Source organism: Ornithodoros turicata, chromosome 3 (genome assembly GCF_037126465.1).
Source record: "Ornithodoros turicata isolate Travis chromosome 3, ASM3712646v1, whole genome shotgun sequence".
In the NCBI taxonomy this organism is placed as follows: Eukaryota; Metazoa; Arthropoda; class Arachnida; order Ixodida; family Argasidae; genus Ornithodoros; species Ornithodoros turicata.
Window position 1 is genome coordinate 33564054 of NC_088203.1, and position 25833 is coordinate 33589886.

A 25833-nucleotide genomic window follows, 5' to 3' on the forward strand; every position below is an offset into this window, starting at 1 on the left:
CGATAGGACGTTGAAAAAACTTCCGTGCTGTATAGAGTTCATTTTTTTTCACCCCAGAGGTTTGTGTTATTAGCTTGAGTATCGCACATGGTAGGCGAAAATTGGCAATGTTGCATCTCAATTTTCTCAAATGCCATCTTCGATTTCCTTGATTATTTTTGAAAAGGTGGCGTCATGTCTCTACTTTAGACCCAAAGAGAGACAATCTTTTATTTTTACCTGATAGACGCGCAGCGATTTTTTCTTGTGAAGCAGGGTCCACGTGACTGTGGCCTTGCGCGCCCTATCCCGCCCGCGCACGCGACCTTCAACCTCCTCGTTGCTACAGGTCTCCCGCTGACAGAGAAATCAATGACCACACTGCGTGAGCTTCTTGTAGTGTCCCCCAGAGCAATGGTCTCCCAGTTCCGTCAGGCTCATTCAAACCGTGGGAGAGTACATGTGTTGCCTGTGCGCCCTTGACGAGAAGCCCCAGTTGGACGAACATACCGTCAAAGCAGTGAGAAGAAACGACGAGCTTCGTAAAGATCTTTATCCAATGGTAACATTGTAGCTTTTGTTTCAGGTTGCCGCCAGTCCCCCAGGCAGTGTGAAAGTCACATCCTTTTCATTGGTAAAAGAACGTTGTGGAAGTTTCGAAAAACGTAAAAGGTACACATTACGAGACCCCTGCAGATGATGGCTGCCACCATTGGATTAGCATCATCCGGTAGCTTTACATGACCTTTCACATGCGGTTGAGGTCCGCGTCGATAGCATGAAGAGGGGGATGAGGACGACTCGTGGGTGATTGACGACTGGACACACGGCTTGTGATTGTGGCAGTTGATGCAGCAGCAGCGGGATGGTGGAAACAAGAGCGATGCAATCCGGGCGGGTTCCAGTGATGAGAGCTGGACTGCTTGGATGCTTGAGTGTGTGCTGAGTACGTTGAGCCCTTGTTGAGTGCGCTGAGTGCGTTAAGTGATTGCTGCCGAGCGTTGATTGTTGCTGAATGAGTGCGTTGCTTAGTGGGCGACAGTGCCGCGACCGGTACGAGGGCGCGAATGCTGGTTGTCACCAGAGAAGTGCCGGGGAGGGCCATCATGAAGCAGGTGGAGGCCGGAAACTCGCTGTGATCACACTGCGGGTCCCCGGTGGAACTGGGGTCCCGGTGAGAACTTGCCTGCCAGAAGGTGGTTCGCTTGCCGTCGAAAAATTTAGGATGGCGAATGGCCGAATTACGCAGAACATGGTGTTCTTTGCCCCTGAAGTGGTGTCCCCCTACATGAGTCCTGACCGGCGATGATGGAATGTCCCAGCGGGCAGATGGTCGTGACCTCAGGACGGTGCCAGTAGAACTGGCTGCCAGGCGCAGTAGCGCGCGGCAGCAGAGGCGCGTCGTCGTCGTCCATGGGTCGCCACAGGATCATTTGGAACGAATCACTGCCGCACAAGCACAATGTACAACCACATATTCTCTCGCGAACGGTCCGAAGCGAACGGAATACCAGGTGACGTGACTCTATGAATTAAGATGCACAGTAAACCGCCAACAGCCAACCGTTCCTCAGTTGGTCGTCGCCCAAGTGATTCGTGATGATTCATACAATTCAAATTCAAAAGGTTCACACCGATTCATGTGATTCAGTGACCCAGTCATTCAGTCTCGCTTGCGTGCTGCCCTCACCGCCCTGCTAGGAGGATGGTACTGAAAGTAATGAGCAATACTTTTTTTTTCTCTAAAACCTCATTCCTTATTGGCGGCAAACAAGATGCATCATTTTAATCTACAGTCGCTCCTTTATTTTTCGAAATAATCGCCACCACTATGTACACGGTTGTCCCAGAGCTCAGATTTTTCCTGCGGTAGAAATCCGTTCACTGCTTTTTGGATGACCTGCGTTGTCTCGTAACGTCCGCGCAGCTGATCCTTCACAAATCCTAACACGTAGAGTGAGAGGGTGCCAGATCGTGGCTGTAAGATGCGTGTCACAATGCAAAGCAGAAAGTCATCACCTTCGTGCCGATATCGCTGCAGCAGTTCAGATCAAGTGGCTTTTCGCTGACCATTGTCAATAAGCGCGGGACCCACCAAGCACAAACTTTCCTGTAGCCTAGGCTACCAATCGTGCCCTGCACTGCAATTTGCCCTATTCCCATGTATGATGTCCACAGTCACACGTCTGTCGCCTTGAACAATGGGATCCAGCCTCTTGTGCTCGGCTGAAGCTGCCCGAGGGCGACCAGCACGATACTGATTTTTGATGCTGGTGTTCGTAGATTTGAAATGTTTCACCCACTTCTGGACAGCACCCATGCACACACTTTGATAAGCACGCTGAAGTCTCTGATGAATTACTGCAGCAGGGATTACGATGACAGCACGCTGACAGAACGACATATCGTTGTCAGCCATCTCGCTAGGAGCGTAAGTGGTCACGTGATGCAATGTAATGACGTCACAAGGCTCTCAAGGGCAATGTAACAGATGGCGTCACCTACCGCCATAGTCCCCTAGTTTGCTGTTAGCGCGTGGTTCGCAACAAAATGCTGCTCATTACTTTCGGAACGACCCTCGTATATACTGTTTAGTCACTATAGGTATAAGCACCGCTTACAGTATCGTCACTGAGGAACGCGGGCGAACACTGTGGCCATTTCGTGGCGTACGGCGAAATCGTCGTGTGAAATCGTCGTAAAAAATTATTGCAGCTACCACCGTTCCGCGCGAACGTTACGCTGTTCTTTCTGTAAGTCACAGTTCATGGTACCGAATTCCAGTGCGTAGTTTGCACAGACGGACAGCTGATATGGCCTTATTTTTACCAAGTGACTAGGCTGCCGTTGTTAACGCCAGCGTTGAAGTTACAACTTCAATAAACGTACACAAACGCTGCGCCATACCGACAAATGTACTCTTACTCTATTACTATTCTACTACTTGTTTACTATTTATAAATCACGAATGGTATGCAGTGCATGGAACTGTTTTCCGGTTCGCATGTCTCACTGCTCATGCGGCGGTCACACGGTGCTTTTGAACTGCTAGTGAACCAAACACATGTTGAAAAAAGAGAGAGAGAGAGAAAACCGCTGACACTGCAAAAAGCATGTGCACTCTACCATTCGACTTGATATGGGATGGAATCACATATCCGATTTTCAATGAACATTGACTTCCCAGTGAAGAGCGCCGTGTGACTGCGATTCTAAGCTTTATTGTTTCTGAAACCTCAGGGAGTGCGTGTTTTTCAAACACGCAGCTGGACTTCTGTAGAAAGTAAATAGGTTTACTATTCACGATGTTCACGCCGCGATATAATGTTCGTCCTTCTTTCTGAGAGGAAATACACGAACGTCGCTTGGCGGTGCTGTTTTTACAATATAGCGCGGCCCAGAACGGCTTATATCGCAGTTTTTTGGCTTTCTGGGCGTAAAACACAACTCGAAGATGACGGCGCCCACGGCTCACTTGGCCTTCGGGAGAGGAAAATCAGTTGCGCTGCGCATGCGCTAGAAGTGATGTCACGTGTCTTTCTTTGCCACCGCCTTGCCGCCTGCTCGCTTCGCGTATGCATGCGCTAACAGCCTGCGGTTTGTTTGCTTGAGCAGCTTGAGCATGGCTTGAGGATGAGATTTGTGATAGTGGTGAATCAGCTTTGCCAGATACTCCAGTTCCTCGCTGGATGTCCCGGGTGTCCACTCCAATGGTGAAATGTGACACCACGGTGGTCCGTAAACATTTATACCAAGCTGTACATTGTATAACCCCGACAACTAACAAACACTGCTTGGCATGGTCAGTGTTCCAATTTGAGACTTTGCTGCCTATTTCTTCCACAAAGGCTGCTCTTGCAAAAACGCTTAAGTCATTTGGGTGAACTCCGGTGTACCAAGACAAGTGCAGAACATAAAAAAAATTGAAAATTGACTTTGAAGGCAGTAGTCAACATAAATAAGTTTTACCTCTGAGCGATGATTGCCCATTCAAGGCAACAACACACTCATATGTTCACCCATCATCTAAACTTCCTCGGCCTGAGCTTGTTTCTGTCCACAACGACATCTTCAAGGTGCATATCCTGTGCCATGCAACCAGAGGAGTGGTCACATGAACTATCATTCATTGAGCATTTGTGAGGAGATTGTTCGAGTCAAACAGATGTGTTTCAGACGATTTTTTTTTCAGTTTTCAGGTTTTTATTGTTATTCCATGAGAGTATACACTGATTACTGATAATAGGGCTGAGAGGGCAAGCCCTGTTGAACAGTACAAGACACAGTCAATGCAAATGTCTAGACAATTTGAGGGGAACAGAAATACCAAGAACACGTGACAAGTATAAGAAATAAATAGCAAAGGTATTGCACAGCATAGAAATGCACATAACCAAAAAGTAATTGCATGTTACCCTACGTATCAGCAGTGTTTCTCAAACTGTGGGACATGACCCCCAAATGGGTCATGAGCCGTTGAAAGATTCATTGCTTCACGCCCAACCAGAGGCGTAAAGCTCAATTCATGTTCAAAGCATTAATGTTCATGTGTTGTCACATGACATCAGTGCTGCATTCATGAGTAAATGATGTCCTTAAGGTCCTTAAGCATAAATTCAACAAAAATCCTCTGGCTGGGTGTATTTCCTGCTGCTTGGCACACTCTTGGAATCTGGTTGAAAAGCTGCTTCTGAAAACTGCCCTGCTGCTATTGCTTTCTTCACACCATCTGTGCATCAATATTCGAACAGATTGGGACAAAACTTTACGGAGCACCGGGTTGTCGCATTTCTTCATGGGAGCGACACCCTAGCAGCAAACAGGAATGGCCACACACACTGAGAGGTGCTCAGAACAGCCAGTCACCTGTTTCTTATTCGATATCTTCCTGCTAGCCAGCAGGGGGCTGCTCCGATGAGGTGCCAAGCAAACAGGCTCATTGATATGGTGTTCAGCTGGAATTTGTGGTGTTTTGGAACGATGTATTGCTAACGAGCAAACGAGACCAGTAAAAATATCCAAAACTGGACATGAACTGCGTGTTTGGCTCACTGAGGTTACCGAAGAGCTATGTTTCCTTGAGGTGTGAAACAAAGCTGAATCAACCAAGTTGTTTGATCTAACTGGCCAATACTGAGTAGATTGCATTTTTTTTTGCCACCACCATATTTTTGATGATAACTAAAGACTGCAATTGAGCCGGTGTGATGGCAATATATATATATATATATATATATATATATATATATAATGATGCATTATATATAATGAAGAATTTTCTGATTGTTGTTGGAAGGGTGTACATTTCCTTAGATAAATCATTCACAAGAACACACACACCGGCTTTGAGCTCATCAAGGCTTTATGCGTGTAATGCCAACTGATGTTAGTATTTTCATGGTAAAAAGCATCTGTTGCAGCTTAGGAAAACAATACCATCAGTCGGGGGCAGTTGTGTCGTTATATTGCAAGAGAGTACTCAGTACTGGAGAGATAAACATAGAATAACAGAATAACACAGAATAAAACAAACTGCCTAGTGCAGTGAGTGGAAAGTTTATTTCACTTCTTAGTGGCAGAATATTTTCTACGAGATTTCTCAGGTCAGAGCACTATACATATACAAATTGCCACTTATGTGTGTTATGTGTATGTATGTCATCACACTTAAATGTATTTACCTGCTGCAAAATACCCCAGACCACGCTCAAAATGTGGCATATTGTCTTCAGTTGAAAAGCAACACAGGACAGCATGCATTGCTGTAAAGTAAATCATTACCCAAAATGTATGAAGTGGCAGTACACAACTATCACATAGAATGTCCCACCTGTGGTGCTATGTGTAGGATCTATGCACACTTTTCTTTTGATGTTAACATTGCCTTGAGTTTGAAAAAGTTTGAAAAGTTTGAGGAAAAACACAGGACGAGCACGGGACGAGACGAACACATAGACACACGAACCAGCAATAAAAATTTAATATACAAAGTGCAAGAGAGACAGAGTAAAAAGAAAGTGTGCACTTCGGCATTAACATCAAGTCAACACCAGCTAGCTTGCCTGCTCCTCCTATGTTCATCGCATTTTGTTGGTGCCCAAATGCCTTAACAGCTGTTTTTGCATGCCTGTCATGAGAACTAGCAAGAAATCCTCAACAAGTCAGTATTTCCTTGTTGAAAGACAGTAGGATCATCCTTCTTGCCTTTGTGTGTGAGGGAAAGCACTGATCTGTTTGTTTGGGCTCTGATGGAACTGACCAACAGGGCAACACTGCTTTGATTGTCGTCGTGTTTCCTCTCACCGTAACATATATTATAGTTCCTCATGGTGGTGCCTTGTAGCGAGGTGAATTGGATCCTTTGAAACGTGCCATCCAGCACACCCCGAATACTAAGCTGCGTAGTACGCTGAGTGCAATGCCGTCACGTAGTTTCCCTAACATAAACAAATAGTTTCTTGAAGGTAAAAAAAGGACATTCCAGTGCCTGCACAGGCCGCCTCTATTGCATCTGTTTTTGTCAGTGGGGTGTGGGTCAGCCCAAAATCATGTGCAAAATAGGAAGCTCGGAAGACAAATGAGACCTTGCCAGTTTGGAAAATTGCAGACATATCAGCAAGGCAGGTGTCCCCACGCCTGACTGAACCTTGTGATTTGATGGACCTCTCTGTAAAAACAGCCGATCTGTTACAAATACAATAACACTTTCAACCTCCATCGTCCAATCTTTTTACCCCTGTTCCTTTAGTAAAATGACTCTTGGCTGCATCCTGCATTTCTTCTCTCCATGCCTGAAAATCTGAAATCGGTGAAAATAAGCAATGTCCTCAATTTTAACACAATCGTCATGTGTTTCGTAATTTTGTTGCTCCAGTTAAGAATACAGTATGATGATTCTGAGTAAAAACAAACATACAAAATAATAGGAACCATTAAGCACAACGAAATATGACTGATAATTGCCGAAACCACGGTATTTCTTACTCATATACCGACTTCGGTGTTAAGATAGAACAGGTATTGTACAGACAACAATTTTGTACAGACGCCCTCACCTTTCGAAGCGTCCATGAAACTCGCAGGCGTTGCTGAAACATCCCCTCACCTGTTGAACATCGACGGACGAGCGGGACATCCAGCGAGGAACTTGAACGGAATATTTGACAACAACAACTTTATTTTGAGTGGGGAGAATATTTGGCAAAGCTGCTTCACCGCTACCACAAATCTCATCCTCAAGCAAACAAACCGCTGTCTGTTAGCGCATGCGCACGCGAAGCGAGCAGACGGCACGGCGGCGGCAAAGAAAGACACGTCACATCACTTCTAGAGCATTCGCAGCGCAACTCATTTTCCTCTCCTGAAGCCCAAGTCACAGCTCTCCGCACGGCACGCTGAGCACCACGAGTCTTCAAAACCAATGGCCACCGTGAGCGGCGAGGTGAATGGGGGAAAAGCGTGTTGATAATGTAAGCGAAGCTGTATAGTGACTGCAAGGGGATGAAACTCGCGAGTTCACTTGCGGACTAAAGTGAGGCGCTGCGAGCTTTTCGCGTCATCAAACGTCATGAAACGTCAGAATTTTTACGTCGAAGCGCGAGCTCTCAACCGTCACGAGCCCATTGGCTCCTGAGGCCGCTCCCCCGGTATGCGAGCGCTCATTGGTTGGTTTGAAATTATGAACTTTCCTTGGCGCGCTCAAGTCGGCGATGGTGTCGGCGGCATAGCTGGGCGAACTCACACATGAGGGCCCTCATGAGTGCCCCTCACCCTCACCTCACGCCTTTGAGGTGAGGGTGAGTGAGGGCAAGCTCGCGATGAGGCCATCCGTGAGTGCACTCATGAGGTTATGCCCCTCATGAGGTCTCCTGTGAGTGCACTCATGAGGTTTTGCCCCTCACGAGGTCTCCTGTGAGTGCACTCATGAGGTTTTGCCCCTCATGAGACCTCCTGTGAGTGCACTCATGAGGTATGAGGGGCGCCAGGTCTGTGTGAGTGAAGTCACTGGTGAGGCCTGAGGAGTGTGAGGTCACTATGAGTGCACTCAGAAATGAGGTCAAATGACCCATGCGAGGCTTGCGCAAATTATGAAGGCACTCACACGTGAGGCCTTCAGTAACGCGAAGCCTATTGACGACGCTCAAGCCATAAGGCCTATGGTGAGTGCACTCATCCTCATATGTGGGATAGACAGGGTATCTATTTATTGATGACGAAAAAACTAGACCGTGGCAGGGACCGCTTTGTTGTATTTCCTGCGCAGCCATCTGAGGGGGTGGTGTGCACGTTTTTAGCAATTTCGTCTACGTCGCGCTCGGAACACAGCGAAGCGTCCTAAGCTGACTGATTGATTACTTGGTGATATGGTTCCAATGACCTAACTATCAGCAGGGTGTACATTAAAGGGCTGGTGTGCACTTTTTTAGCAATTTCGTCTACATCGCGCTGGGAACACAGCGAAGCTTTCTAAGCTCACGGATTACTTGATGATATGGTTCCAATGACCCAACTACCAGCGGGGTGCACATTAAAGAGCTGGTGTGCACATTTTTAGCAATTTCGTCTATGTCTCGCTGGGAATACAGCTAAGCGTCCTGAGCTGACTGGTTACTTGATGATATGGTTCCAATGACCCAACTACCAGCGGGGTGCACATTAAAGGGCTGGTGTGCATATATTTAGCAATTTCGTCTATGTCTCGCTGGGAATACAGCGACGCGTCCTGGGGCTGACTGGTTACTCCTACATATGGTTATGGTTACTCCTGATATGGTTTCATGGATATGGATTTATGGTTTGATGATATGGTTTTGATGGATAAGTGTTTCTTTAAACTCCCAGGTACAGCATGCGTAGGGTCCTTAACAAGTTCGCCCTCTGCGCAGCTCTTCTTCGGACGGCTCACCGTTCACGACCACGTTTGAAATAGCACTGAAGGTGCACGACACTGGCGCAATACGTTACTGTGGCCACAAGAAACACCCGAAATCACAAGGACGCCGTGTTACCACCCGTATACGCGGCAAAATTTTATTGCACCCACCGCACTAATCCTTTTACTTTATGTCATTTATAGCCCCGAGGAGCCTCAAACAAGCGATAACATCAGAAGGTTTCTCACAGCCTCGCTATGCGCAGACACACCGGCGTCGTCCTTGTGTCGCAGTTCAACGAACTACAACCTTTCATAGCTTCGCTACAACCTTCTTAGCATAGCTACAACCTTCAAGGCTTACACTAGGACACATGCAGCGCTTGGCCCTAGTTCCGAAAAACGTGGCCCAGGAACCCTTTAAAGCGGTTGAAAAGGCTCCTACTGCGGTGCAAGAGCGATATCTGTAACCATATGGGACACTTTCCCACAGGGACTTCGGTAGTGTTGGCCGCGAACACCCGAAGAACGCGGCACACCGGCCCTTTAAAACGACCGGCAAGGCTCCTCTCGCGGTCAAGAGCGATATATGTAACCATATGAGACACTTTCCCACAAAGACTTCGGTAGTGTTGACCGCGAATACCCGAAGAACGTGGCACACCAGCCCTTTAAAACGACCGGAAAGGCTCCTATCGCGGTGCAAGAGCGATATCTGTAACCATATGGGACACTTTCGCACAGGAACTTCGGTAGTGTTGACCGCGAACACCCGAAGAACGTGGCACACCAGCCCTTTAAAACGACAGAAAAGGCTCCTATCGCGGTGCAAGAGCGATATCTGTAACCGTATGGGACACTTTCCCACAGGGACTTTGATAGCGTTAGCCCCGAATACCCGAAGGACGCGACACAACAGCCCTTTAAAACAACCGGAAAGGCTCCTATCGCGGTGTCAGAACCATATCTGTAACCATGTGGGACACTTTTCCTTGTGGGGAAAAATTTGCTTTGTGGGACACATTGGGGGGGGGGGGGCAGTGTTAGCCGCGATTCGCGAATAAGCCGCGGGCCAGTAAAGGCACACATTTGAGGGCCGTGAGGTGAGGGCGAGAGAGGGTGTGTGTCCGTGAGGGTGAGTGAGGGCATGTTGCCCTGAGGGCCGTGAGGGTGTGGGCGAGTGAGGGATTGCGCTTTTGAGGGCCGTGAGGGTGAGGGCGAGTGAGGGCACGCGCCAGTGAGGGCCTTGAGGGTGAAGGCGAGTGAGGTCATGTGCCCTTGAGGGCCCTGAGGGTGAGGGTGAGTGGGGGCTTGCGCTTGTGAGGGCCCTGAGGGTGAGGGCGAGTGAGGTTTCACCAAAATGCCCACCTATGGTCGGCGGTGCCGGAGCAACTCCAGTAACTCGCCGCTAAGTTTCGAAATGTGTTGGGTGCAGCAGGGACGCAAGCAAAGCATCTACGCCGGTACCGCTTTGGATGGTTTTTAGTGTCCTTCCCTAACATGTTGTCGATACCGACTCTGAAAAACTCGGTGCCTCATGGATACTTCTGCAAGTCAATTGAGTGGTAGATAAGTGGAAGGAAGGTGTGCTTCGCTTGCTTGGTGCGACAACGATTCAAGGAGGACGAATATTGTGTTTTTCCGCTACTCACTCGATGACAGGTAAGTCAGTTCCTATTCTATTTTGCCGCTTAGCATAACATAGCGCCGCACCTGTGGCAGGTAGAATTTTCGGTTTTCACACTTCTGATCCCTATCTTTCTTGTATAAGCACTCAACTCATATCTGCTTCAGAATAGCATCTGCATGGATACAGTAGAATGGATATGACACGATGACACTCAGAGTGGTTGGATCATCATCTTTCGGCGTAGCAGCTTCACAATTTCCTTTGTGACGGATCAACCGGGCGCCTACACAAGCAGCAATATGGACACGTTCTCTGTCATGCCGGACCTCTGAATGTGTGTGCCTGTGCAGCCAATATACTGTTGTTCTACTGTGAAATCTTCCACGTGAGACATCTGCTATCAGTGAATGCAAAGTTGCTTCGGCATTTCATTCGAACTTCAGAAACAATGTTCATATCATGTTCGTGTTGTGCACAGCTACAGCAGACTTCATATTTGTGCTTTGGAAATACAGTCAAACCTCGTTGCAACGAAACGCGATATAACGAAATTCGCGATAGAGCGAAATAATTTGGATTCCCCGGCAGAGGGCCATAGAGATCAATGTATTTTAACTCCCGCTACAACGAAACACTTTTTAGCCACCGCCTCGATACAGCAAAAGAACAATATAAGGTTTATGACCCCAAAGCCGACTTTAGGGTCATGAAAACAAAGAGCGCAAGTAGCGCCCTGTCCCCTCGGCGAAAGATGGCACGCGCGATTAGGGTCGGGAGGAATCTGGTGCCTACAAAAGGAAGTATGAATCATTGGAAGGTTAGGGATTTTCTTCCGAGGCTTCTCCTTCTCCTTTTCGCGCTTGTTTTAAACTGTCCGGTTGCAGCCAAGTAAAAAGAGCACGAGACGCAAGGCGCCATCGCGCGCGTGGGAAACGCTTCGTTCGCGTGGCGGCGTAAGTGACGAAATCAGCCTAGATGATTTTCTTGACGGGGACAAACATGCCGTAGCAACGGAGAGCCTTACAGAAAACGCACTGTCATAGACGTAGAAGGTTTGCGGGAGATCGCAACACGATATGGAGAAAGGTGCGGAGGTTTCGGCGGCGTACGAACAATGCGTGACACCGCGTCTTCTAGGCACGACGCAGACGCGTATAACGGGCTATTTCACGCAAGAATAAAATACCGTAGGTGCACTTTGACGCTGTATTTGTAGTTGTTGTCATTTTTCACAAAAAAACTTTTCCGCGTCGTAGCGGGAGTTATCGACGCTTATGTACAGCGCGCGCCCTCGCAAAGGTCGCGATCCGTGACCTTCAATACGGTACAACGAAATGTTCGATACAACGAAAGAAATTGCAGTCCCCGTGGGTTTCGTTATATCGCACTTTGTGTAACAGAGACAGCCAACGCTTCCACATTTTGTTATTTATTTCACTCGACGCGAACGGAGATCCACAACCACCCAGAACTGCCCCGAACCGCCAAAGCGGGGGAGAGGGAGAGAACCGATGGGAAAGGGAAAGCCTCGCCAGCGTCACAGGTCACCCAGGGAGACAAAAAAAAGCAAAGCAAAAAGCTACTCAACCGACGTCCAACGATTGGCCCAACGCTTGAGGTCACGTGAGTTTTTCCCAACAATAGAATTATACTACACGTTCATTCCCCTGGTGACTGTATGTAGTGGGTCGTGCTCTCCACACGGGGCACAACCTAGCACGTGTGCGCGCATGCGCAGTTCTCTGCTGATGCGCTCTGCGTTCGGCTCGCATTCAGAGATGGCGCCAAAGGGACCGCTGTCAAATGTTTTGAAATCAGAACGTTCGTTAATCTTCGTTTAATCAATGAACCGATTCGTTCGCCAACAACGAATCATTCATTCCCTGCCCATCACTAAAACGTTGGTAGGCAAGCTCTCATCCTGATTTAATTTGAAAATTGGAGCAGGCATAGGCCCGCCTTGTCCCGCTTTCAACAAAAATGGAATGGTGGTTGGCCAGGAGCGTCTTACGTGGTAAATGTCTGAATGATGCGGGGTAGCTATAAACCATACCTCTGCTGCCTCGATGGTTGTCGTGGATTATGCGGTAAAGGTCTGCGCGCGATCGTATGGATGTGTGGCGCTGGAATTTGTGTAACTATAAGTGGTCATTGTAGCCTCGGAGGAAGTTAATCTGAAAATTGGTACTTATTGCAGCTAGAGCAATTGCAAAAATGGGAATGCAATTCTGGAATATGCCGCAATTTTTAGGTTCAATGTGATTCGAATCGAACGAGATTTAAGACGAGACAGGATAGCTGTTCACTGGTAAAGATGCCCACCCTGTTGAAAAAAAGCCAAATAGGTTGTATGCGATCCTATTTATGCTATACAAATTGGTGTAGGATCCTTTATGTCCTATTTTGTATCATGTGAGAAAGTTGTGGGATCCTATATGTCCTATATTCATTCACATATAGGTGAGTCATAGGATCCTACATGTCTCGTATTAGGCTATGTAGGAGAGTTGTGGTGTCCTACTTGCCCCATATTCGGCAATATAGGAGAGTTGTAGGACACTACATTGCCTATATCCGGCTACGTAGCAGACTTGTAGGATCCTACAAGGCATCAAAAAGGAGCTATGGGAGATCTTACGTGACCTGTTTGATTTCATGTGAGGAGGACGTGGGGAATTATTTTGAGATATGGAAGTGATATATTAACACAGCATTATTTCAAAACTGGGGCCCAGAACGAACTAGTCATATTCAATCATGTTTGCCAATGCGCACATATACGGCAGGTTATCAAATGCGAATTCTATTAGAACCACTGCAAATGAATATATATTTTTAGGTTGAAAACAACTGAATGGACAGGTTGCATTCATTTATGGAACATGCATAGAGTATGCCCATTACTAGTCGACGAAACATCAAGCATACAATGATGCGTGCATTCTTTTGAGTGCTATTTAAGCACAAACTTCGACAGCAGTGCGCTACCGGTCGAGGTGGCGGTTGAACCCCATCGAGCGACATTGCGGTGTCGATCGGGTTCTCGGTCTAATATCTAGGACTAAACCGGTTCTATCAGGACGTGGTTTGTTGTGACAGATTCCCCAATCCTTCGCCTTCACGTGCACGCTCGCAGGAAATCCTAAAAGTAGTCGAGATACTTGGAAATTCCAGGCCTCCGTCTGCACTTCCGATACATTCGGAGCTCCGTAACATCCGCCCCGCTAGTCAGGTCGACGCCAGAATTTCCGTCCTAGTAGGACTTGAGTCGCTCTACGATCGGTCAAATGGAACCATGGGTCGGTCCTTAGCGGTTCGGGGGTTATGGGCAGAGACGCGTTCGTAACTCTGCCCCTTTTCGGAAGGAAGCCCGCGTCGGACAGTTTTCATCTTTCTGGTGTGTACTCGCCTCAACTCGGTGAACGTGGCAAAATTTACTACAGCTGTCAAAGTCTTCTGGTTCTCGAGCTACCGGTTTCCGTGTTTACACTCCTCCCAATACATGGGACTGCCGGCTGTTTTTTTTCCTAAAACCGTTTCCATTGCACCTACAGGGTCGTGTTTGACATAGTTTTGAAGCTCTTGGCGTTCTCCTTCCAACCGCCTTAATCCCGTAAGCGCGCGACTCTCCGTTCCCCAGATATGGGCTTGGGAGTTGGAGGGTCATGGCGCTGGCGCCAGCAAGTCTGGCTGACGCCGCTCGGAGACGCTTCCGTGGGTGCCGTTCCTTTAGTGCCGTAATCTCGCTTACCTAACGTCCAATTTACTGGAAATATTTTGGATGCGTGTTCTTCGTTCTTTCCTCTACAACTTTTCAATTCGCACCTCCCGTCTATTTACTACAGGTTATGGCGTTATTCCCGAAATTCCTTAGGCTGACTCTCCTTCTGCAACCTTCGTCCCTGTTTTTAGGTTTGAACCCTGTGGGAGATCTGAATCACCTATTAACGGATTCGTGCATTCCGAACACCGAACGGCTAGAAACTTGCGGGATCTTTCTATCTCTCTCCATTCTGGAGTGAGGACAACATGGCAACAGCGGCTCGTTATACAGCGGCTGGGGGCATTTTTTTCGATGTCGGTTGTTTGTTGGCGTAGAAATGTGATTGAAGACTTATTTTGACAGGAAAAACGTCCTCTTTCCAATGGCACTGGTCGCCCGTACGCGCGACTTTCTGCTTTCTGGATGTAGCGCGGTAGCGCGAGGAGAGCATGGAGGAGAGCCGTTACAGCCAGGCGGCGCCCTTGGAGCTCTTGGAATTCCTCCAGCTCATTTGGAAGGGAAATCTTAGAAGCGTTCGGACGCATGTCCAGAGAGCTCTCGTTCGGGAAGCGTCTGTCGTTGTAGTTTTGGTGGTTTTGGTGCCCCGCAGTGCTGTGACTGTATTTCATGCCTTACTAGTGGTATCTGGACCTGTTTCTGTGTGTGTACCTTGGAAGACCGAAAGCTGTTGGATTTCGTGAATTGAAGGTTAGTTGTGTGCATGTAATGCCATGTTTCGTGCACCTTTTGCTTTGTATTCTTCCTAGCGTGTGGGTTCCTATAACTTTATCCGCTCAGTGCGATTATTACCCTATTGTTATCTATTGCCTTATCCTCCATCTGTAATCGTGTGCTCTTACCCTGTTGGTTAACCTGTATCATCACTTAACATCAGGTTGATATCGTGTGTGATGCTTCAGCGGCCCTGCTACAGGGTACCGGTGCTCTAAAGATACAGATCTTCCTTTTTTGGTTATTAATTCATAATAACTCAGCTTGGGTCATGCATATTTTCCCCGAGTGTGGAAGAAATATGCACAGAATGTAAATAATCGCGGATATTATAAGTCAACGTGCATTGTTTTCATCCTGTTCAGGTAATGCCTTACTGACACCCGTGCTGTAGCCCCAGTTGTCATAGTTAATTGATCTTACTGCTAACAAACAAAACAATTGTCTTTGGACCTCAAGTAACAGCATATGTGGGAAGTCTGGCTAACCTGTGCACGAGTTTTGGCACATTTTATGTGACACATAATGTATTATCCCTTGTTAAATCTAGCTTCCTAACTCGCTTTATTGTTTCAGATGCCTTCAAGAAATATATCTTAGAGCTATCATCTAGCATGATCTGTAAAGGTGTTGAAGACGCTGTACATCAGGCAAGAGTGTGATTGTTCAACAGACATGTCAGAGGGATGATGAACGATATCAATAAAAAATAAAAAATAGAAGCTGCATCATTTGTTATTTCCTAATATACACAGCACAATAGGGTGCACAAATTACACAGGATCACCACGAGAGACTTGGACCTATTTGCATGTAGGACCCAATGTAGGTCCCACAATCAAGTAGGATCCTGTTTATATGTAGGATCGCATTTGCATGTAGGTCCCACAACCAAATACGATCCTGTTTATATGTAGGATCGCATTTGCATGTAGCACCCACAATTAAACAGGATCCTATTTGTATGTAGGTTCCTTCATCATGTAGGACCTGGTGTCATAATACCATATGGAGTCAAGTAGGAATTTCCAATAGGGCATAATGGCCGATCGCGCGAGGGGGGCGTGGAACGTCGTCTTCGTTGACGCGGGGTATTACCGTGTATTCACACTAGCAACATCCCCATGGAAGAGAAACTGCTCACGGGGCGGAGGTTCCGCTCAGTCTCATGCTGATCATTCGCACGGCCATCATAGCACGGCGCGGAATACCGTGAGTGGCAGAGTGTGCAGATAACAGGCTACACCATTGGCCCTGTCGTCTGCTACGGAATACTATATTATTGCTGTGCCGCAGTATGTTCTCTATGGTTGGAAGAGCACGTAAAGACATGACGTTGCACGTGGCAGCAGAACGATCCCTGTTGAAAAAAAAGCCAAATAGGTTGTATGCGATCCTGTTTATCCTATACAAATTGATGTAGGATCCTTTATGTCCTATTTTGTATCATGTGGGAAAGTTGTGGGATCCTACATGTCCTATATTCATCCACATATAGGTGAGTCATATGATCCTACATGTCTCATATTAGGCTATGTAGGAGAGTTGTGGTGTCCTACTTGTCCCATATTCGGCAATATAGGAGAGTTGTAGGACACTACATTGCCTATATCCGGCTACGTAGCAGACTTGTAGGATCCTACAAGTCTGCTACGTAGCCGGATATAGGCAATGTAGTGTCCTACAACAAGGCATCAAAAAGGAGCTATGGGAGATCTTACGTGACCTGTTTGGTTTCATGTGGGGAGGACGTGGGGAATTATTTTGAGATATAGAAGTGATATATTAACACAGCAACAAACATTATTTGATTGCATATATATATCCTTCAAAACTGGGGCCCAGAACGAACTAGTCATATTCAATCATGTTTGCCAACGCGCACACATACGGCAGGTTATCAAGTGCGAATTCATTAGAACCACTGCGAATGAATATTTTTTTAGGTTGAAAACAACTGGATGCGGACTGGTTGCATTCATTTATGGAACATGCATAGAGTATGTCCATTACTAGTCGACAAAACATCAAGCATACAATGATGCGTGCATTCCTTTGAGTGCTATTTGAGAACAAACTTCGACAGCAGTGCGCAACAGGTCGAGGTGGCGGTTGAACCCCATCGAGTGACACTGCGGTGTCGATGGGGTTCTCGGTCTAATTTCTAGGACTAAACCGGTTCTATCAGGACGCGGTTTGTTGTGACGGATTCCCCAATCCTTCGCCTTCACGTGCACGCTCACGGCTCGTAGGAAATCCTAAGAGTAGTCGAGATACTTGAAAATTCTAGGCCTCCGTCTGCACTTCCGATACATTCGGAGCTCCGTAACATCCGCCCCGCTGGTCATGTCGACGCCAGAATTTCCGTCCTTGTAGGACTTGAGTCGCTCTACGATCGGTCAAATGGAACCATGGGTCGGTCTTTAGCGGTTCGGGGGTTGTGGGCAGAGACGCGTTCGTAACTCTGTTTTTCTAAGCTTTGATGCCCTTTTTCGGACGGAAGCCCGCGTCGGACAGTTTTCATCTTTCTAGAGTGTACTCGCCTCAACTCGGTGAACGTGGCAAAATTTACTACAGCTGTCAAAGTCTTCTGGTTCTCGAGCTACCGGTTTCCGTGTTTACACTCCTCCCAATACATGGAACTGCCGGCTGTTTTTTTTTCCTAAAACCGTTTCCATCGCACCCACAGAGTCATGTTTGACATAGTGTTGAAGCTCTTGACGTGCTCTTTCCAACCGCATTAATCCCGTAAGCGCGCGACACTCCGTTCCCCAGATATGGGCTTTGGAGTTGGAGGGTCATGGCACTGGCGCCAGCAAGTCTGGCTGACGCCGCTCGGAGACGCTTCCGTGGGTGCCGTTCCTTTAGTGCTGTCATCTAGCTTACCTAACGTCCAATTTACTGGAAATTTTGGATGCGTGTTCTTCGTTCTTTGCTCTACAACTTTTCAATCCGCACCTTCCGTCTATTTACTCTAGGTTATGGCGTTATTCCCGAAATTCCTTAGGCTGACTCTCCTTCTGCAACCTTCGTCCCTGTTGTTAGGTTTGAACCCTGTGGGAGGTCTGAATCACCTATTAACGGATCCGTCCACTCCGAACACCGAACGGCTAGAAACTTGCGGGATCTTTTTATCTCTCTCCATTCTCGAGTGAGGACAACATGGCAAAAGCGGCTCGTTATACATGGGGCTGGGGGCATTTTTTTCGATGTCGGTTGTTTGTTGGCGTAGAAATGTGATTGAATACTTATTTTGACGGGAAAAACGTCCTCTTTCCAATGGCTCTGGTCACCCGTACGCGCGACATTCTGCTTTCTGGATGTAGCGCGAGGAGAGCATGGTGGAGAGCCGTTACAGCCAGGCGGCGCTCTTGGAGCTTGGAATTCCTCCAGCTCATTTGGAAGGGAAATCTTAGAAGCGTTCGGACGCATGTCCAGAGAGCTCTCGTTCGGGAAGCGTCTGTCGTCGTAGTTTTGGTGGTTTTGGTGCCCCACAGTGCTCTGACTGTATTTCGTGCCTTACTAGTGGTATCTGGACCTGCTTCTGTGTGTGTACCTTGGAAGACCGAAAGCTGTTGGATTTCGTGAATTGAAGGTTAGTTGTGTGCATGTAATGCCATGTTTCGTGCACCTTTTGCTTTGTATTCTTCCTAGCGTGTGGGTTCCCATAACTTCATCCGCTCAGTGCGATTATTACCCTATTGTTACCTATTTCCTTATCCTCCATCTGTAATCTTGTACTCTTACCCTGTTGGTTAACCTGTATCATCACTTAACATCAGGTTGATATCATGTGTGATGCTTCGGCGGCCCTGCTACAGGGTACCGGTGCTCTAAAGATACAGATGTTCCTTTTTTGGTTATTAATTCATAATAACTCAGCTTGGGTCATGCATATTTTCCCCGAGTGTGGAAGGAATGTGTACAGAATGTAAATAATTGCGGATATTATAACTCAACATGCATTGTTTTCACCCTGTTCAGGTAATGCCTTACTGACACCCTTGCTGTAGCCCCAGTTGTCATAGTTAATTGATCTTACTGCTAACAAACAAAACCATTGTCTTTGGACCTCAAGTAACAGCATGTGTGGGAAGCCTGGTTAAGCCGTGCACGAGTTTTGGCATATTTTATGTGACACATAATGTATTATTCCTTGTTAAATCTAGCTTCCTAACTCGCTTTATTGTTTCAGATGCCTACAAGAAATATATCTTAGAGCTATCATCTAGCATGATCTGTAAAGGTGTTGAAGACGCTGTACATCAGGCAAGAGTGTGATTGTTCAACAGACATGTCAGAGGGATGATGAACGATATCAATAAAAAAAAAATAGAAGCTGCATGATTTGTTATTTCCTAATATACACAGCACAATAGGATGCACAAATTATACAGGATCACCACGAGAGACTTGGACCTATTTGCATGTAGGACCCAACGTAGGTCCCACAATCAAATAGGATCCTGTTTATATGTAGGATCGCATTTGCATGCAGGTCCCACAACCAAATAGGATCCTGTTTATATGTAGGATCGCATTTGCATGTAGGACCCACAATTAAACAGGATCCTATTTGTATGTAGGTTCCTTCATCATGTAGGACCTGGTGTCATAATACCATATGGAGTCAAGTAGGAATTTCCAACAGGGATATGATATGCCGCTAGAGTATTCTGGGAATGCCGCTCGTGTGAATGTACGGGGACTCATGTGGGAACGCACCTTGCTAGATTGCTACACCACGATACGTGACCGAAGAGTGGGAAAAGGGGAAATTGTATAATACCGGAGTTATGGTGCCCAACATAGGGGGTTTCAAATTGCGCAAGGCGAGCTCCCTGTAACCGTAACTTCGGTTTTTGGTTTTACCAGTATGAAAGGCATACCTGTCACCGGTTTGCGACTGTGCGACTTCCGCTTATTTATGGTAAGGTAGCTGGTTGAAACTCTGGGGTCCCGAGACATTCTGCCTCTGACTGCTATGAAGTACTCTATTGAAATTAATTCACAATTTACCATGTAACGATCCAGGTAACTTCATTGGACTTGCGACGGACACTGCAGATCCCTAAGACAACGATCCAGCTTCTGTCTCTCACACCTCACACCAGGGAGACAACGATGAACGTAACACGCAACTTTATTCCATTTGACTCCCATGAGCTTTGCAACTCGTCAGAATCAGGAGACATGCATATCTATACGTAAGTCCTTTGAAGTGTTCTTTTGACAACTACACTCTTAAAAATGAACTTCACCGCATAGCACGCTCCTAGCCAACCATTATCTCGAGTGATATCGCTATGTGCCCTGATTTGTTCAAAACGGTAGGCGTACGCCTTTTGTGTGACACTTATGCGGTTCATAATTGTCACAAAAATGGCGTACGCCTCCCGTTTTCAGCAAATCAGGGCAGATAACGATATCATTCGAGATTATGCTTGGCTACGAGCGTGCTATGAGGTGAAGTTCATTTCTAAGAGTGCGGCTCGGATCCCGGGATTTCTGCATAATGTCATGTCCCGAAATCCCGGGATTTCGCAAGGTAAAATCCCGAAATTTCGGATACATTTCTGCTTTCTCGACAATGAAATACTAGACGGTATGCAGTCACTTCACCGAAAAATATCTGTAAACCACGCAAGCCGTGGCGGAGAACAGCCCTCAAGTAGCACTACGACTCCTACGAAATCGGGAGGAGTCTTCTGGTCCATAGAGCTACACAAAATACTGCGATTCTCTCTCTTCATCCCTCGCTGTAGGCAGGGAAATGGAATGACCTGTTCAGAAAACTAGCATACCACACTCGGCTCGGCTGCTCTAGCCGAGAACACGACAGTTACTGTGGACGAATGAAAGGGGAGAAATGCAAAGCGCACCATTCTATGTATTCTCTCAAGACACTTTTCCTCGGAATAGTCTAGCGGAAGACGCGAAAAACGTCATTGATTTTAACTGCAGGGCTGAACGTACAAGGGCTCTTCTGGAGCGCAGCCTTAAGATATCCCGTAGCAGACGAGATGCGCCAACACAAAACCGATATTGCGGCATGGCGCGCTTGCTCAATATAATACGCGGATGAACTTTTTTTGGTTGTCTTCCACCAGAATGTTCAGTCATCCCAGGACAGTACAAGGTGCACGAAACAAACGCGTGGTGTAGTACACGGGAAGGTAAGCCAATCTATTCGTTGGTATTCGTTGGAAGTGGCTGGCATCACATTGAGAAAGCTTAAATTTGACAGCTTCATCGCTCTGGTCTGCTGAAGCGGGATAAGAATAAAAATATATTTCGTGTTCTAACTAAGCCTCGCTCAGAGACTCAATAACGTTAGAAAACGTCAGTGCTCTCAGTTAACAACCACCAAGGGCCACGAGCGCTACACTGTTAAAACAGAACTTCACCGCATAGCACGCTCCTAGCCAACCATAATCTCGAATGATATCATTCTGTGCATTGATTTGTTGAAAATGAGAGGAGGCGCCTATCTGGGACAGATTATCTTGTCCCAGATAGGCGCCTCCCCCCTGTTTTGAACAAATCATGACACAGAATGATATCATTCGCTATGATGGTTCGTCAGGAGCGTGCTATGTGGTGAAGTTTGTCGTGTCTTGCTCGGACCACAGCCAGTTCCAGAACACTTTATTGATCACGATGGCACTCGTGCCTCTACACATGCGCCATAGTGGCGACACCACATTTCCCCCACGCGAAAAAAAAAAAACATGCTAAGAAAAACAGTAAAATCTTATCAAATCAACAACTATAGTCCTTTAAACGAGTTGGAAGTGCGCGTCTTCTGGTACTTCTACGAAGCTGAGGTGCGCAGTCTTCGTTGTTTTGTCTTGGTGGCTCAGGAAGGTTTGGCTGGCGTACCTGTGCCCCAGCCTGGACGACGAGGTCTTCTCTGGTGGAGCTCTCCGGCTCCCAGTACAAGGCGACAGGCGTCGATTCCGTTTCGGGACTCCTTGATTGTAGTAACTTTGGTGCCACGTCCTTATGTACTTTGGAAAACCTGCTTGCGTTCCAAATTTTCTTATCATCCAACAAGGAGGAGTTCGGCCCTCTTTTCTCGATGATCTTCTTGGGCTCAGAAAACCTAGGTCGCCCTTTCCGTTGGTGACGAGGGAGTTTCACACGTACGAAATCTCCTGGTTTAAAATCCCTTGGCTGCGCCCCTCTTTTGCTGTCAACGTATGTTTTTGTGTCCTTCTGTTTTTCCTCAACCTTCCGACGTAGCTGTTCCATCTCGTGAGCTGGATCTTCGAAAAATCTTGTTGTTGGGAAACCAACTATGTCGAGTTTTGTGCGAATGTTCCTTCGATGAAGCAAGTAAGCCGGTGCTAGCCCAGTCGATCGATGAGGTGTGGCTCGGTACACCAGTAAGTACTCTAAAACAGCTTCCTTGATTGAACGTTGCTCCAAGCGTGATATTTGTATGAAATTCTTCAACACTTGGTTGAACCGCTCGACCATCCCGTTGCCTTGCGGGTGGTACACAGAGGAACAAGTGTGTCGAATTCCACATCCTTGAAGGAAACTTTCGAATTCTTGTGAGACGAACTGAGGTCCGTTGTCCGTAATGATTTGGGAGGGGTAGCCTTCCCGGCTGAAAACCTGTCGAAGGAACTTGATGACGGTCGTGCTGGTGACCGCACTTGAAAAACAAACTTCAGGCCACCGACTGTAGTAATCTATCAGTGTAATCATGTACCGACAGTCGTGTGGTGCTTCCTCGTAAGGACCCATTATGTCCATTCCGAGCTTTTCCCACGGTGCGTTTGGGAGCGGTACCGGGGTAAGTGGGGCTGATACTGTCTTTGCCGACTTGTCAGCCGTTTGACACACGGCACATTCGCGAATGGCAGCCTCGACGCTGCTGTCGATTGCAGGCCACCAGTACAGCTGACGAAGCCGTTGCTTGGTACGCACCATGCCGCCATGCGCCTCATGTGCCAGGGCAATTACCTTCGGGATCAGCGTGGAAGGGACAACAATCCTTTCTCCACGCAGCAAAAGTTCATCGACTTGAGACAGTTCCGCTCGAAGGTTGAAAAACGGTGCTAATTTGTCTGGGAGGGTCCGTTTCGTTGGCCACTGTGTACTTAGGTAGCGCATTATATCCTGTAATACCGGGTCAGCAGCAGTGGCTCTCTGTAGTTCGTCTTTCGAGATGCGTTCTGTAATTAGGCAGACAGTGTCGTCTTCAGGAATTCCCTCCTCAGTACTGGGAATGGGTAGTCGTGACAGTGCATCTGCAACCTGGTTCTCTGTTCCTTTCTTGTACACGACGGCGAAATTGTAATTAAGTAGTCGCGTTAACCACCCAGAAATTCTAAGCGGTCGATGTCCGGCTCCTTGGGTGCCCAACAGAGTTCGCAACGCCTGATGATCTGTTTCCAGATTAAAAGGACGACCCCAGAGGTACACGTGCCAGTGCTCTATTGCCCAAACACATGCCAGAGCCTCCCTTTCTCCAGCGGAGTACTTTCTTTCTTGGGCGGCTAGAGTTCTGGATGCGAAAGACACGGTTCGAAAACAGTTACCCTCCCATTGGCGCAGTACTGCGCCGAGGCCGTAGCCAGACGCATCAGTCGTTACAGTAACTGGAAGTGTCGGGTCGAACATGCTCAACGCTGAGCATGTGGACATGAGTCTTTTGAGCCTCTCAAAACATAATTGAGCGTTTGTGCTCCACTGAAAGTCTTTTTCGCCTCGGAGCAAATGACGTAGCGGTTCCACTTCGTCCGCATAATTCTTTATAAATTTCGCATAATGTCCAGTCATGCCCAGGAATAACCTCAATGTGCGAAAGTCGGTGGGTGCTGGAGCTTCCAGAATGGCCTTTACGTTTTCTTCTAGCGGCATAACTTTTCCTTCCGCGACTGTATGACCCACAAAGGTGAGTTCCCTGACACCGAACATGCATTTCTCGTTTAGCCGTAGACCTGCGTCCGAAAGACATCTCAAAACTTGGCGTAAATTCCTGGCACGCTCCTCTTCACTTTTTCCATGAACGATGATGTCATCAAGGTAGTGTAGTACTCCACTACAGTCTTTGAGCACATTAGCGAGGAGCTTCTGGAAGGCAGAGGGTGCTGACGCCAGGCCAAAACATACCCGTTTGTAACGGAACAATCCATCGTGCGTGATAAAAGCAGTGATATCACGGCTTTCTTCTGCTAGCGGTAGCTGGTGGTATGCCGCAGTTAGGTCTAGTTTGGAGAAGACTTTCGCACCGGCGAGTCTGTTAACAAGTTCCTCTATGTGTGGTAGAGGATAGCAATCTGGTATGACAGCTCTGTTCGGTCCTCGTAGGTCCACACAAAGTCGAATACGACCGTCCTTTTTCTTAGCGACGACAATGGGCGATACCCATGGTGACGCATCAATGGGTTCTATCATATCCATGTCCAGGAGTTTCTTCAGTTCCTTGGAGACATCGCTCCTTACCTCTAGCGGTAGTCTTCGAAGTTTAGCTACAGTGGGCTCCACTTCTGGTCTCAGTTTCACTTTGTGTGCGTAACCTTTAGCAACGCCCAGTCCTGGAGCAAACAGTTGCGGAAATTCGCACTTCGCAATGTGCTCGCAATCAGACGTCGTGACCGTTGTCTCTAGGCATCGCATTTGCGCTCCGTCAATGTGTAAATCCAGTGCTGCGACTGCATCAAGTCCTAAGAGTGTAGTACCTTGCTGCACTACGTAAAATAGAAGTGAAGCGCTCTGCGTCTTGTACTTGACAGGGATGACAACGCACCCTCGCACTGGTATCTGCTTTCTTGAATAATCATGAAGCTGAATCGAAGCTGGTCGAAGTGAAAACTCTCTCGAGAAGGTAGACTGGTAGACGTCCCAGGATAGTAGGGAAACAGACGATCCTGTATCAATTAAGAACTTGACATTCTTGCCTGCAGCTTCCACTGAAACGTAGATGGCCTTTTCCTTGGTCGTATGCACCTCGAGAAGCATAGCACTTGCAGTATTCGGAGAACTGGCTTCGTCCTCTGAGGTATCTGTTACTACTTCACGAGTAGTACCATGGTGCTGTTTGCTTGAACCTTTGCACATGGCTCCGAAGTGACCTACTTTCTTGCATTTGAAGCATTCCTTATCCCGTGCTATACAGTTTGGCGAGTTAGCCAAATGGCGCGTTGAGCCACAGCGATAGCAGACAGCTGATTTCTTTGTTTTTAGCTTGTCCCGGGGTTTGTTTGAGTTCTTCCTTCTATTGTAGGAAAGTCGTCCAACTGTTGCGGATTCCTCATGAAGCTGCTGTTGAGCTGCTCTCCGACTCTGTTCTACATGACCCGCTAGCAGAACCGCTCTGTCCAGAGTAAGTGCTGAGCCCTCTAGTAGTAAACGTTCCCGTACCTGCGGCAATACAGCTTTATCGACAAGTTGGTCACGCAGAGTTTCATCAAGCATCGTCCCGTAATTACAAGTAATGGCGAGTCCTCGAAGAGCTGTAACGTAGTCCTCGACGGTTTCATCGGGGAGTTGTGCTCGTTGTCGGAACTTACGACGTTCCACTATCACGTTGAAACTTTCGGCATACCTCTTTTCAAGCGTAGCTAGCGCTTGCACATAAACATTGGTCGTGCCTGTGGACGATGCTCGTTCGATCGTTTGTGTGGTAGGTACGTCAGCAGCTGGCAGCGTATAGAAGATCCGTTGACCTTCTGTTCCCAAAGAGTGAAGTAGCACAGCTTTCAGTCGTTCTGGGGTATAGGATACGGCATCGATGGCAAGTATGTAGTTTTCGAAGATACGTCTCCATTGAGTCCATGGTATCGGTGGCTTGCCAGGTCGGTCAAGAAACGGCGGCACCGCAGCAGGAGCGCCGAAATTCAT

The 25833-nt window shown here is 47.4% G+C and overlaps 1 protein-coding gene across 1 annotated transcript; it reads right to left on the reverse strand.

The window, feature by feature from the left end:
- Positions 1-727: 727 nt before the first annotated feature.
- LOC135389278 (uncharacterized protein K02A2.6-like) lies at positions 728-25833 on the reverse strand. Its single transcript, XM_064619341.1, has 3 exons — positions 21859-25833; positions 1817-1957; positions 728-1165 (listed from the first exon to the last, which is right to left on the reverse strand). Exons 1-3 carry the CDS (start codon positions 25831-25833, stop codon positions 728-730), a joined length of 4554 nt encoding a protein of 1517 aa, XP_064475411.1.

Bases quoted from the DNA above. Each gene is read 5' to 3' on its own strand.
- LOC135389278 (XM_064619341.1), bottom strand. From the start codon at position 25,833: ATGAATTTCGGCGCTCCTGCTGCGGTGCCGCCGTTTCTTGACCGACCT. The intron at 1,958-21,858 runs GTACGCCAGCCA...CGCATCTTACAG, and splicing joins TCGTCCAGGCTGGGGCACAG to CCACGATCTGGCACCCTCTC. The intron at 1,166-1,816 runs GTACATAGTGGT...ACCTTCTGGCAG, and splicing joins CTGAGCTCTGGGACAACCGT to GCAAGTTCTCACCGGGACCC.